The sequence below is a fragment of the Diospyros lotus genome, chromosome 8 (genome assembly GCF_014633365.1).
Source record: "Diospyros lotus cultivar Yz01 chromosome 8, ASM1463336v1, whole genome shotgun sequence".
In the NCBI taxonomy this organism is placed as follows: Eukaryota; Viridiplantae; Streptophyta; class Magnoliopsida; order Ericales; family Ebenaceae; genus Diospyros; species Diospyros lotus.
Genome location: NC_068345.1, coordinates 6,984,384 through 6,998,904, shown reverse-complemented (window position 1 = coordinate 6,998,904; position 14,521 = coordinate 6,984,384). Strand labels below are relative to the sequence as shown.

The 14,521-nt window shown below is 35.6% G+C and overlaps 2 protein-coding genes across 2 annotated transcripts; one reads left to right on the top strand and one right to left on the bottom strand.

Moving 5' to 3' along the window:
- Window positions 1–2,831: 2,831 nt before the first annotated feature.
- LOC127807404 (aldehyde dehydrogenase family 3 member H1) lies at window positions 2,832–11,302 on the top strand. Its single transcript, XM_052345228.1, has 10 exons — window positions 2,832–3,216; window positions 4,745–4,813; window positions 4,922–5,018; window positions 6,387–6,593; window positions 7,820–7,935; window positions 8,063–8,167; window positions 8,260–8,432; window positions 8,526–8,616; window positions 9,382–9,531; window positions 10,843–11,302. Exons 1-10 carry the CDS (start codon window positions 2,983–2,985, stop codon window positions 11,071–11,073), a joined length of 1,473 nt encoding a protein of 490 aa, XP_052201188.1. The 5' UTR covers window positions 2,832–2,982; the 3' UTR covers window positions 11,074–11,302.
- LOC127807405 (uncharacterized) lies at window positions 11,272–13,119 on the bottom strand. The gene is made up of 3 exons (XM_052345229.1): window positions 12,722–13,119; window positions 12,006–12,571; window positions 11,272–11,865 (listed from the first exon to the last, which is right to left on the bottom strand). The coding sequence occupies exons 1-3, from the start codon at window positions 12,899–12,901 to the stop codon at window positions 11,421–11,423; spliced, it is 1,191 nt and encodes a 396-aa protein (XP_052201189.1). The 5' UTR covers window positions 12,902–13,119; the 3' UTR covers window positions 11,272–11,420.
- Window positions 13,120–14,521: the final 1,402 nt, after the last annotated feature.

The window sequence follows — 14,521 nt, the reverse complement described above, 5'->3', positions numbered from 1 at the left end:
GCTAAGACTATTCATGTCTATCATTATGAATGGTAATAGCTTAACAATGGATTTTATTTATTTATTTATTTAAAATTAAAATAATTATAAAAGTGATAAAAATATAATTTTTAAAAAAATTGTATTAAATAAACTATAATTAATTATTTAAAATTAAAATAAATTTAAAAGATTCATAGTTAAAGGATATTGAAATACGATTAGTTTAAACATTTATTAAAGATTTATGTAAATAGGTAGATGGGTGACTCATTATCACTTTCATATATAATAATACACTTTTTGAATTATATAATATATTATTTATATTGTATATTATATAACTAAAATTAAATAATAATAAATATACTTTATTTTCAAATCATATTTATTTATTAAATTTTGTTTTTATTGTTGTTTATGTACAATAATAAATTTGCAAGTACGAAATACTATCAATCTTGAGGCTCTAATCTTTGGGAGATTTGCGAATGAAGAAAAGGTTAGGGGCATGGAGTGTCTCCCGCACGAGATCTCCAATACTTAAGTTAGTCTCTGTTAAATAATATAGAAAAATAAAAAGATTGTAATTTAAATAGAGTTTTAGTTTTATTTCGATTGAAGAAATCACCTCTTATTTATAGAGATCGAAATTGACATGTAAAGGAACATCCATATCTTTTGGATCAATTGTTTTGAATTTTCAAACAGAGACATCATATGTGGGTTTGATGCATTGTTGGACTACGGAGAGACTCCTAAGAGTACCTAGGATTTGGAAGAGTCCTCCGACGATAATTATATCGAGAAGGCCTTCGGATTTGGAAGTTCTGAAGAGTCCTCTTGGGTTTATTTTGAACTTAAAACCATTATCTTAGACACAACAATTTTTAATATCTAAATAATTCTATTAGTTAATGATACATATATCGTGTTTTGAATAATTTAATTAATTAATATTTTTTTGAATATTAAAAACAAAATACAATAAAATGTGTCTTATATAAAAACAAAATATATATTTATTATTATTATTTTATTATAACCCTTAAAATAATAATTAAAAACTTCAAATTCTCGTGGCTCGTTATAATTTGGATGCGTTACTATTAATGCTGTAGGAGTAATCCTACTTGCACATCTAATTTGACACCTATATTGATATCTCATTAATCAATTACTAATACACTCCTTGTTAAATTATTTAAGTGAGTGGTGTATTAGTAATTCATTTAATTATTGCATTTATTGCTTTGATGAATTATCAATACACTATTTAGATAGTATTTGTTAACCAAGATATAAGATGAAAAATATCAGATATGAAAAGCATTCTGGATATTTATCATTTCAAATGTGTTTGTTAAGCTTATCTGGTGACTATTAAAAAAGAAGTCATATGACATCTTATCTTGATTTTTTTAAATATGCTTATATCTCATCTCCTCAAGATAAACATATCTTAGTCTTTTTACATAAAAAAAAAAAAAAATGACGTTTGTATTCTTAAATGCATTTCAAAAAATTTAACAAATAGTTTAATAAAAATCTTAAAATGTTTTTCAATTTTATCTTAATCATTCCATATTTTAGTCGGGAAAGTATTTCGACTTTATTTTGATATTAACTTATTTTATTCATTTTAACAAATATTATATTATTAAATAATTTAAATAAAAAGTATATTAATAATTAATTAATAAAATATTAATATAAATGTCAATATGAATGTTCAACTAAGATTATTGAAACCCACCCCCATGGGGCAACTTAGCGGTGGAAGTGAGAAATGATGGTATGGACGTTACAAGTTTGAGTGGTGGGAGGAACAACTTGAATATAAGTGATATAATTCTTATTGGATTGTGTGTCGTTGGAGTCAATACTAACTCTACTGACTAAGATCGGATTAGATTTACCTACATATAATTCTTAGGGAGGTCATGCGCTCAGGATTAGGGGAGCCTAATCACTTATACTTAGATTAAAAAAAAAAAAAAAATTATTGAAACCCATACTTTCAGGGAAGCCTTTGCCGTTATTATCACTTTGTTTTAGCTTTTGCTTGGCATTGCCAATTTATCATCACTTTATCTTTACCTTTGGTAAAAGCCAAAATAAAGTGACATTATTGTCGTTTCAGCAAGAAGAACGTGCGGCCACCAACATGGAAGGCCGAATGTGGGCCCCAGCAGTCTCGTTTCGGACATTCTCAGCCAATAACCATCACGAGGAAGGGACACGTTGCCGTCATCGTTCGCCATCGTACTTCCGTTTGTTCTCTCCCTCGTGCTTGCCCGCATTCCCATCCTATTTAATGGACCAAATTGAGACGCAATCATATTCCTCCCCCGAAATTTAAATTTATGATATTTAAATAATAATTAATCTCTTAAATAATTTGATTACTAAATTATTTAATTTATATTTTATTTAAAAATAAATTACAAGTATTAAATATTATTTAATAAATTTATATTTAAATTTTTTTTTCACGTGTGTAATAAGAGCCACCATCTAATATAATAACATATAACAATGTTAGATTATATGAAAATTGATAATCAAACAATAGCTAAATAGTAAACTCGGTTTCAAGATATCCCAAAATATTCTAAAAATGCACACACGGTTACTTTTGGTTGGACTTTATACATAATTTATATGAAAAGAGATGACACTTTAGGTTAAAAGTATGATTAGTGTTGGATTAGAATTACTAACGTGCAAAAGCGTATTAGGCAAGTTTGTTTGAGAGTTAATTCATATAATTATTGAGCCAAACTTATAGGAGCCTTTACCAAACAAACCCGGCCGGCGTGCCGGATTAATCCATTGCACTTGAGGACAATTTCCGTCTCCACGTTCAATTGATACCATTATTCTATACATATGTATATATATATACACGCGCTATACACACAGAGAGAGAGAGAGAGAGAGAGGATAGTATTCTTGTACTGATAAAGCAGTTGTGGCTGTCTCTGAGTTGAGTGATCTGCAATGGCTTCGACAGATAATGGGAAGGCGATGATGTCTGCGTTCGATAGCGAAGCGGCGAGTTTTATGGTGAAGGAGCTGAGAGGCACCTTCGCCGCCGGTAAGACGAGGACGTACCAGTGGAGAGTCTCGCAGTTGAAGAGTTTGTTGAGAATAGTTATCGATCACGAGAGAGAGATCATCGATGCTCTTCGCTCCGACCTATCCAAACCTGTTCTCGAAGCCTACGTATCGGAGGTCCTTCTCTCTCTCTCTCTCCCTCCCTCTCTCTCTCAGATTTCATAGATTTCGCGTGTTGGATTCGTTTTTGATTTCTGTTGTATGGTTACCGGTGCGAATTCGCTTTTTCGGTGAGCTTGTTGAGATCTAGAAGGCGAGGGGGTGTTTGGTTGACTTTTCGGAGGAATGATTTTGATCTAGAAATTCAAAATTATTGTGATGGATATTCTTATGCTTCTGTAATCGTCTAGTCTCGCTTGAGTACCGGATAAAAGTTTTGTGGTTGTGTTCTGGTAGTGCAATTTTTCTTGATTTTTAATTTATCGGGACATAGTTTTGATTTCTATATTAATCAATGTGTAAATTGTCTAAATTCCTAGTGACCTGGTTCGTTTTCAGTTTATTTATCGCTGCGGCATGATTGTGGAATTTCTTCGATCACTGGGATGGTGTTATGACAACTCGATCTGTGTTGTCACCATCACCATGCAATTGATGATTTCTCGTGAACTCTGACGTTCAGAGAATTTATTAGCCGGAAACTAGCTTCTACCATGTTTTTGATTTGCTTGCTACAAAATGATAAAAAAACATGTTTGCTACCACCAGCACGTGAGCACTGGATTGTTTTCACTGTGAGGTAGAAAGTAGAAACCTTAATTTATACCAAGTATGTAGAGTGTCATCACAAGTGTTAAATTTCTGTGTCTGAATAGCATTTACGATTTGTTTGTATGGCAGCATTTATTACAGAACCACAATAGCTTTCTGCAACAAAAGCTTGGCTAACCTTTTTATATACCTCTGAAATGGGGTGGTTATTAATGGCTTTGGAAAAACTCTTGGGGTAGGTTCTGAAAGTTAATGCCTCGATAATAAATTTTTGGTCTGTCTATCTAGACTGCACCTCTCCACTTTGACTGCCTCTTTTCCTCTAATGGTACCTGCAATCGTATCTCGAACTGGGACCACTGGAGCAGTTTCATTCTATTAAAATCTGTGCAGAAGTTGACACTTATGAAGTCTTAAAATTGCAAAAATCTGCAGTTTTGGAATTTGTTTATTCAGATTTAAATTGTTCAAGCAATACGATGATATAAGTTGGAAGGATGTCGTTTTTTTAAGCACATGAGTTTTCTGTATAAGGCGTTTAAGTAACTTTCACTTTATGTTTGCATTTTATATTTCTTGATTATTGATTTTCCAGTTATTTCAGTTTAAACCAGTTTATGCTTCTGTCTTCAGACACTTCCTCAAATTCAACCTTAGACTACATACTCTGAGAATGAAAAGGGCATGGTGTACCTAACGTCAAAGACTTGTAGTTCAGTGTTTTGGTTTGCAAAGAAGAAACTTGGTCGATAGCTAATAGTTTCTCTCATCTTTTGAGGAAGAAGCGTAGATAAGTCATTTGTCTTGTAAAAGTTTTGATGAAATAACTTCTTCCTTGTGGAACTTACAACAGTAAACTACTGATTCCTGTTCTGTGATTATTCTGACCAGTATTTTCATCTTTTGAGTTTGATTGACATTTTTTATCAAGCAGATTGCTATGTTGAAGTCCTCGTGTGAATTCACACTCAAACAACTAAAACGTTGGGTGGCTCCGGAGAAGGTAATATATTTTTAACTCTTAGCTGGAATCTTCTAAATACCGCATAGAATTGATAATTCAATGTTCATTTGCCTAGAATGTTGATAAAAATCTTGTCATATTTTTCAGGTTAAAACCTCAATAGCAACTTTCCCTTCATCAGCAGAGATAGTGCCAGAACCGTTAGGTGTCGTATTGGTGATCTCAGCATGGAATTACCCTTTCTGTATGTTACTACCGCATCTTGCATCTTTATTATTTTTCAAAAGTGAAGCTACATATTTAATTTGGCAAAGTAGATATATATGGCGATGGCGTTGAATCACTACTGAAATTTGGTTCCCTAGGCAACTACCCACCCTTTAACAGTGGCACTAAGTCCTCACTAATAACATTATTTATACTTGTGAATGCCTGTCCATGGAATTTTAGTAAAAGTTTACTTGTTTTAATGTGTGCCTATTTCTTTTCTGCTCAGCATTGCATCAAGCCATGTCGTGAAAGCAAAGTTGGTTGCAATGCATTATGTTTACTGCTGATGCTGTTTTACTTTGCTGTTGCGATCCTTTTCTCTATCAGATTCTCAGTCTCTTCTTTCTCTTCACATAAAGTGCATGTATGTCTACAACCTCTCTTTCCCTATTTTCCTCTTCTTCTTCTTTTCTTTTTGGGGGGGGCGGGTTGATATTGTAACTGATTTCTGCATAACTTTTAAAGATAATTTCTTTATGCATCAATTAGCTTGTCACTTTATATAGGACATGTAAGATCAACTTCCCTGGTTTCTGAGCCATCAAGGATTTTGGACATTTGGTTTGATATCAGGACTTCATGAACCTTACTACGGTCGAAAGAGAAAATGGGGACCCGAGAACTTTGGACATTTGGATTGATTTCAGTACCTCATGAACCTTAACTATGGTGGGAAGAGAAATTGGGGGCATTCAATGCTAATGCACTGTTTCATCTATATTTTCTGTTGATGGATTTGTTTGTCGGAGATGCTGAAATGCCTCCCGTTTTCTATCACATTTACAATGACTTGTAGCAACCAATATCCTTGAATACAATAGAAGCAGTAGAGATGGCTTCTTTTCTTTGAACAGCAGAAAAATATTATGCAGTTCACCTCAAGATACTTGAGGCTCCACTTTGTAAAGTTACATTTTTTTTAATTGATCCTTCAGCTGAATGCTATGTAGCACATTAATCTGTTGATCTTTCAGCTGATGGGACATTGTACATTCTCTAGTCAGTAGTTTTTGGGAGTTCATCAAATATACCCTGAGCGCAGCTAGAGAGGAAGAATGCAAAATTAAGTGAACATCTAGAAACTGTAGTAAAGTTCTAGGAGTTGGTACTAGTGAATTAGTGATTGAATTTTGATGGCTTCTGATTTCCTGTACAAATCTTTCAAAAATGCCCACAAAGCATTGTGTCTTTCTCTTGCAAATAGATTTCTTTTTATTGTTTCAATTTCTTACGAAGTAACTGTTTCTAGTTGTGATAAGTGGCTGGATTTTTTAATTTTGTATTTTGTGAGAACAAGATCTAGAACTAGCAATAATTGCTTTCTTTTATGATTTTTTTCCAGTGTTATCTCTCGATCCAGTTATTGGAGCAGTTGCAGCTGGCAATGCTGTAGTTTTGAAGCCATCAGAAATTGCTCCAGCCACATCCGCACTGATTGCAAAATTATTAAGGAAATATATGGACACCTCTGCAGTAAAAGTAGTTGAGGGGGCTGTTCCTGAGACATCTGCACTACTTCAGCAAAAGTGGGATAAAATATTTTATACAGGTTCATACCAATCCATCTTTTATTTACTTCTTTTCCATGGGGATATTAAGGCTTCATTGGTATGAAACTGAGAATTTTGGGCATTCTCCTAATTTTCTTATTCTCAAGACAACTTCTCCTTTCTTGTCAAGCAAATTTCAAATGGAGGAGTCAACTTTTCTGCTCAGTCTCCACTTGGAAAAGCTTTCAGCTAATCTTTTTGGTTGAACTCTAATTTCTGACGGAAAATGTCTACTTTTTCCTTTCTGGTTTTCTGTGACTCACTGATGAAGTTAATATCAACTGAAAGTCAATTGAAGAGGTCCATGAATATTTGAGCATAGTAGACCTATGAGATCAAGGGATCGTCTTTGTAATGACTTCACTTGGTTCTGTTTAAAGTTATCACAGCACCAGGGAAGAAAGGATTAGAAAAATAGTGGAAACAAATTTGGCCTACAGAAATGGATGACTAACCATAACCTATCACATTTTTTTCACATGATGGTCTATGATGGTGACAGGATGAGGACTGGGGTTATGGGGAGAGAGAGCCCGCTGGGGGGGGGGGGGGGGTTGACAATGTTGGTGGATTATATGGGGACAGTGGTAAGTGAACTTAAAACTGGTTGAGGTCAGAGAAGCATAAAGAACAGAGAAATCATGAGAGAGACAGCATATAATTCTAATGTATGCTGAATTTTGTAATATATGGTATTAAAATGTATGTGGACAGGGACCAAAATGCAATTTGGAAGTCTCATGGCAGTTGGTATTTTATTCAAACTACAAGGAGGGAGGGTAGCTGGCTTACCCCTTTTAATTTGTAAAAGCTGAAAAAATTCCTATAGGAATGAGTCATTGGTCATATCCTTCATCCTTGGGTGCAGTTCATTTCTACTAACCTGAGATTTCAGGTTTGTTTCCATCTAACATGGAATTTCTACTTGGTATTGAAATTGTAAGAAAGTTGTGGAATCCCCATCTAGAAGGCAGTGTTTTCCTATCTATATGCTGTTTTCTAGAACACAAAGCATCAATCAAAATAACTTGCACACCTAAAGCTAACTTGTACTCTTATTATATTTTGTCAAGGGAAAGCTTCAGACTGGAAGTAATTATATGGATGCAAAGTTGTTTGGCTTCGATTATTGTGACTTTTTATGCTTGAAACTGGTTATCATTTATATGATGATCTCTGTGGTGGTTTGTAATGTCATATGTAATAAAAAAGAATGCTTTTATAGGGAACCCAAAAGTAGGACGCATCATCTTGGCTGCTGCTGCAAAAAACCTTACACCTGTTGTTTTGGAGCTTGGAGGAAAATGTCCCGTTGTTGTTGATTCCAACATCAATCTGAAAGTATAGTGCTTTCCTTCTCTTTCACAACATTACTTTCATCTCAAATTCTCTTGTTTGCTGAAAAATTTTGGTGCCACACTTCCATATTTTGTGAATGCACTATAACATAAAAATGTGTGTTTGCAAGGTCACAGCAAGGCGGCTTATAGCAGGAAAATGGGGACTAAATAGTGGACAAGCATGCATTTCTGCTGATTACGTTATAACAACAAAAGAATTTGCTCCTAAGTTGGTAAGATTGATATATTGCTGAGATGTGATATCAGTATGCAAAATGCAGGTGTCATCTTTCTCACACTGCTTCTTATGGAACTCATTCTCCAGATAGATTCTCTGAAAGATGAGTTGGAGAAGTTCTTTGGTAATGATCCGCTGAAATCAGAAGACTTGTCTCGCATAGTGAATTTCCACCACTTTGCTCGCTTAGTGGAGCTCTTAGATGATGAGAAGGTATCTGGTAAAATAGTACACGGAGGTGAAAGGGATCAAAATGACCTGTAAGTTCTACTGTGAAGTTGCTCTCTGTTTACCCTGTTCTGTAATATGATAACTAGAATGAGCCAATTCATACTTTCACGATTACTTTTCAGAAAGATTGTTCCAACCATTTTGCTGGATGCCCCAGACGACTCTCGCATCATGAATGAGGAGATATTTGGTCCTTTGCTCCCCATTGTGACGGTAAAGATCTAGACTTGTTAATTCTATAATATAGCAGTGAAGTATTGGCCTAATTTTCTATAAATCTTTCCATCTGGAAAGTTAAAAATCCATGTGTCTTCCTTTTTCTTGGTCATATGCTTTTTTGCTCTCCATCCCCGTATACCTTTCTAACAAAAAAAGAAAGCCAACAATTCCATTCTATTTTCATCCTTTTCCCTTTCTCCCTTTCCTAATAGAACAATTACCAAGAAACTCAAAATGAAAATCCTATAATATTGGTAAAGTATTGGAACGTGGCTGTACCTAATAAAATCATGGCCACCAAAGCAGGAAAGATATTCTGCCCCCATTCCCCTGCTCTCCCTCTCCCATAAACAAACCAACCAAACTAAAGAAACAAGAAGACCAAATAAACACATTGCCACATAAGCTGGGAATGATATATGAGGATTTGTTGGCAATGTGTTTTGTGAGAAAAATTCTGCTAATAGAAAAGCACATCATGAAATGTTCACCTGGTGTCAATTTACCTATCTGGGCACCAGTATGCATTTAAACTTGAAATAGAGGAAAATAATGGATGGCTGTCCAAACAAGGAAATTTGTTCTGGGAATATTACCCTGTAGAAAGAGGTAAACACTGAAATAAAAGGTTATTAGTTGTACGTTTGCCAGTTTGGTTCTTTCAGCTTTTGGTGAAGCAGTAAAATATTGTGCAACTCTTTCCCTTTCTTGCTAAGTGAATGTTGACTGAGACATTGTTGTCCTTTTGGTTTTGTTAAGGTTCACAATCTGGAAGACAGTTTCAGTATAATTAACTCTAGAGAAAAGCCACTTGCAGCTTACTTATTTACCAACAACAAGAAGCTTAAGGAGAAGTTTGTCAGAGATGTATCTGCAGGGGGGTTGCTTATCAATGATATTGGCATACATGTGAGTATTCTTTATTTAAGCAATACCATAAAAAATATTCTCATACAGAATAAAACTGCATTAATGACTGTGGCCAATACACTCTGTATAGTTGTGACCTCATGACAAGTTATGTCTTAGTGCTGTTGTTTAATTTGAGCCATTCCTCAACATCTTAAGAAAAAATTTATTACAGTATTGGTCTTTTGGATATCAAGTAGAGGATAAATTGGGGAAGATTTGAATACGTACCTGTCCTGAGACACAAATCCTCATTCTCATCCCCCTTTTATTTTAGCCTTTTAGCAGAGGCCTTTCTGTAAGCATTGGTCCTAACATTTCGGTTCACATCCATGTTACTCGGATATTTCTTTGTCAGCCTAGATGCTCATGTTGAGTGGCATCAGGATTCAAATTGGGGAATAGTCCTGACATCAAATTTGGATTCAAGATTCAGGAGGAATTTGTATAGTGTCATAGCAAGTTATGATGTCAAGCGACAATTTTGGCTGAACCCTGGGGACAGATTGAATTAGGAGTGTGAAAATGGGCACCCTTCAACAAAATACCACTGCAATTAGAAAGAAAAACAAACTTAAGGGCCCATTTGTTTATGGTTTCAAAAATTGTTTTTTAGTTTTAGAACTAGATAAATTTGGGAAAACCACATTTATTAAACTAGTTGTGGAAATTATTTTCAGAAATTTGTCTTAAAACAACCTAGTTTTAGGAAATAATAAAGTAGGTTGTTAGTTTCAAAAATAATTGTCCTACTAAATTGGAAATTGTATTAAAAAAATGGTGCTTTCAAACACAAACAATAAAAACAAAAACACAGAAACCATAGCCAAACTGCATACTTTTCTTTTGTAGTGTTTCATAATGAATTAGTTTGGTAGGTAATTTTGACATTTTGACTTTGTAAGCATGAATGAAATTCATTACAAGTAACAAGATACACTATTTATCCACTGTGAGTTTATGATCCTACATTGAAACATTCACCTATGTATGGCTGAGAAAATTATGGAAAAATAAGAATACGGAAAAATAAGAATCTTTTATTGTATTAATGGTGCATGCAGATATATCTATGCATGGTTGTCCAGACCAAACCAAGGGACTTTGGTTGTCAAGCATCGATTGATACCTCTGTTCGATACATCTACAGTGGATCTATTTTTGTTTTCACAGAGAAGAACACAATATGAAGGAACCAAATTGAAACATTCACCTATGCTGACATCTACATGCTTATGATCCATCTCAAATTTAATTTTTCATTCAACATTGAATTTGTACCTGAATTCCATTGAACTCTTGGTGATGCAGCTTGCAAACCCCCATTTACCATTTGGAGGAGTTGGGGAAAGCGGAACGGGTTCATACCATGGCAAATTCTCTTTTGATACTTTTAGCCACAAGAAGGCAGTTTTATACCGGGGTTTTGCCGGTGATGCATCTGCAAGGTACCCCCCATACACATCCTGGAAATTCAGACTACTAAAGGCTCTGCTAAGTGGCAACATCTTTGGCGTTATCCGTGTTTTGCTTGGCTTGTAGAAAATCCAGTTTATGAGGCATTTTCCTAGAAGTAATTGGTAGGATGCAATCATTATTTAAGCAACAATGTATCTGTTTGCGATATGCGCCTTTTCCATGTATTATCACAAGTTCTGGCTGTGACCAATTGACGTTTCTTTGGTTCTTATTTATGCTCTCTGTCGCCTCAATTGAATCGCACTTGTGTATACCAGTAAATAAATGAAATTGCTTTGCTTTATGGATTTAATTTTCTTTCCAATTCTTCTTTAGTCACGGCTTATGCTATGTCAATAGTTGAAACTGTAATAATATAGAATAATTGAACCTACATATATACAAAACTGCAAAAGAACTGATTTTCATGATCAACAAGAATCCTGCAAAATGCTAGAGATCTCGCTCCGCTTTTCGTCTGTCAGTTGGGCAGGAAACTCAACCAGGAACTTGACTACCAGGTTTCCCCTATTCCCTTCCTCTGTTAACTTTGGCATGCCCTGGCCTGCAATAATCTTTTCCTCTCCAGGTTGTATGATATCGTCCATTGTTAAGCTCAGCTCCCCGCCGCCTAGCAAAGGGATTGGAAGGGTGCAGCCGGTGAGAGCCTGCAACAGAGGGACTTCCACTGTCAACTCCAGATCATCGCCTTCTCTTCGAAATGAATGATGCTCTTTCTCCGAGATCACAAGGATGATGTCAGCCTGGTAAGTTCCCGATGTCTTGTTTTCTATTCCTTCAAATGTGATCTTTGTTCCTTTCCTCCATCCGGGGTTCACTTTGATCGTTAGCAGTTCTTCTTCTTCTTCTATTTGCCTGCCAGCAAAAGCACACACATCAATCCATTTTGGAGAATGTTCAATCCTAATATGTTTCCTGTGAAAATTTACTGGCAAGAATAATTGGAAAACTGAAAATTGTGTAGTCTTGGAATAAGAGAGACATGGAAATATTACCCGTTGTCTGTGACAACATCTCTTGTGATCATGATCCTCTTGGTGCATCCGAAGCATAGCTCTTCAAGGGTGCACTCGAGGTTCTTCTCAATGGCTCTGGGCTTGAGCACGCCATTCGAGTTAGAGAACATGATTGGCGTCGGGCCCTTCCGGCTCGTGTTCTTAGAAAGGGACGGGGATGGCCCTTTGATGCTAGGAGCCTTCAAGAATGCGCCATCTTCATGGAACTGGCCCTTCTGGCTCGAATTCCTTGAGAGCACGCCAGTTTCTGGGACGGACGACGTGTCAACGCCCTTCTTGCTCATGCTCTTCAAGAGCCGGTTAGCTGCGGCTATGGGCGTTGGAGTCCAGCTCCTCAGACTCCCGCTTCTCGATAGGTTTGGGGTAGGGCTTGATGACCAAGATGGCTCGAAAGGGCTCGATAATGGAGAAGGTGATGAGGAGAGATAGGAATTATTATTATTGGCGCTGCTATCCTTGCAGAAACCTCCGTGAGAGGCAAGATCATCACCCTGCGGTCCCTCGCCATTTAGGTCTCTTCCTACATGGTCTTTAGGGTCCAAGGCCTGAATTGATGAAGTTAGGGCTAAGATAATTTTCATTAATGTGCATGGTTTCATGCATAAGCTGAGAAATCTGAAAGATTATCAGGTTTCCAATCTCAATAACAAAATTGAGATTCTGATAATCACAATGCAACATGCATGCTATTATACCTTGATGGCTTTGTGAGTAGGCCTGGATTCATCGCTGGGATGGGATCTGGCGTCCTTGGAATGGCGATTCTTGTCAGAATGGCGTCTAGAGATGAGTGATCTATACACCCTGCAGAAACCTCCAAACCCGAACATGTGACAGACCTCCTGCGGTAGTGATCGAGGATGATCATCTCCCATGGAGGAAGAGAGAAAGAAAGAGAGGAAGAGAAATTGGTTTGCCAAAAATAAAACGTTTGCTACGAGGGAGTTTGTTAGGTGAATGATGAGATCTGCTATTGTGAATTATATTATTTTTATTTATTAATTAAGACGAGGGGATTGATTTTTGAAGAAGAGAAGAGAAGAGAAGAGAAGAGAAGAGAGAGAGAGAGAGAGGAGGGTTAGGCTCTCTGTTGTTGATTATAGTTATATCTGTCTCCTCTTAACCTTAATTTGTTATATTATTTGTAGTTGCAGCAAATCAACGGCCTCTCTGTTGTTTCATGTTTGTATGGATGCTTCTATTTTTAGCTTAGCTTCGTTGCGCAATCAACACTCAAAGAATCAAAACAACTAAGACATGACTTTCCACCTTTTTTTGTGTTAGTATTATTAGTGTTTTTCGGCATAAAGCGCTTTTTATTATTTTATTGTTTTTTTTTTAGTTTTTTAAGCATAAACATAAAAAGCTTATTTTAAAGGTTTTTTTTTTTGGGCACAAAATAGTAGATCTATATCGGAAAAAAAAAATATGACCCTTCGTTATCCTGTACGAGTCATGCTATTCCCAAATCAGAGGAGTTAGACATAATATGAGATGCTTAGCATAGGTGGCCATGTTTGCCTAGCTTGTTTGGTCTTTTTTATTTTTTCTTAAATTGAAATAAATATATTCCCTAAAAAGTTATGGACTGAATCATATGTTAAATTATTTTTAGAATGACATTATTTTTGTTTATCTTAAAATGTTGAAAAATGAAGAGTTACAACTTATAATACAACTTACAAATATACTGTAAAAAATTGAAAGAATACACTCAAAATCCAACATAAGGTGACAAGGCTTATATTGAACAATATGTTAATTTATTATTGTTGTATCAAAATTTTGACAGATTAAAAATTACAATTATAACAACTCACAAGTAACAACTCACAAAAGAATAATATATTAATTTATGTGATGTGAGTGGCCCAACAAGATGCGAGTGACTATTAGGATGGTTGTGAGTCTTAGAGCGATGAGATAACTCTAGAGTGACGAGAAAATTTCAGAGTGTTGAGAGAGTCTCAGGTTGATAAATGATTCTTTTTTATTGAGAGATATGTGACTTGCTAAGAAATAAATCGATTAGGGGAATGGGTGAGTGTCCTATTGTAGATCCTTTGATATTTAAGTTAGTTTTTGAGAGTATAAAATGCTTGAATGCTTGAGAACATAAATAGAGTTTGAGTGTTTGTGAGCGTAAAATTAAGCATATCTTGAATGAAGAGGTAACATTTCTATTTATAAAGAGCGAGGAGACTAAAAAGTGGAGTGTGACTTACTTTTTTTAGTGGGCATCTCATAGGCATCTTGGATCAGGTCTCGTGACCTCTCAAAAGGGTCTTTGTATAGCTTGAAAAGAGGTTCCTAGGCTCGAGCAACTCACGAGAGTCTTCCATGTGCCTTCAGGGTGTATGAGTGACTTATGAGATTTCTTGGAAGGATCTCTTGGTTATGTTGAAAGAGGCTTTTGAAGGGTCACTCTGTTGTTTCTAGATCTCATGCACATGGCTCACAAGTCTATGCATAGTGCGTATGGTGTTACCGCATGG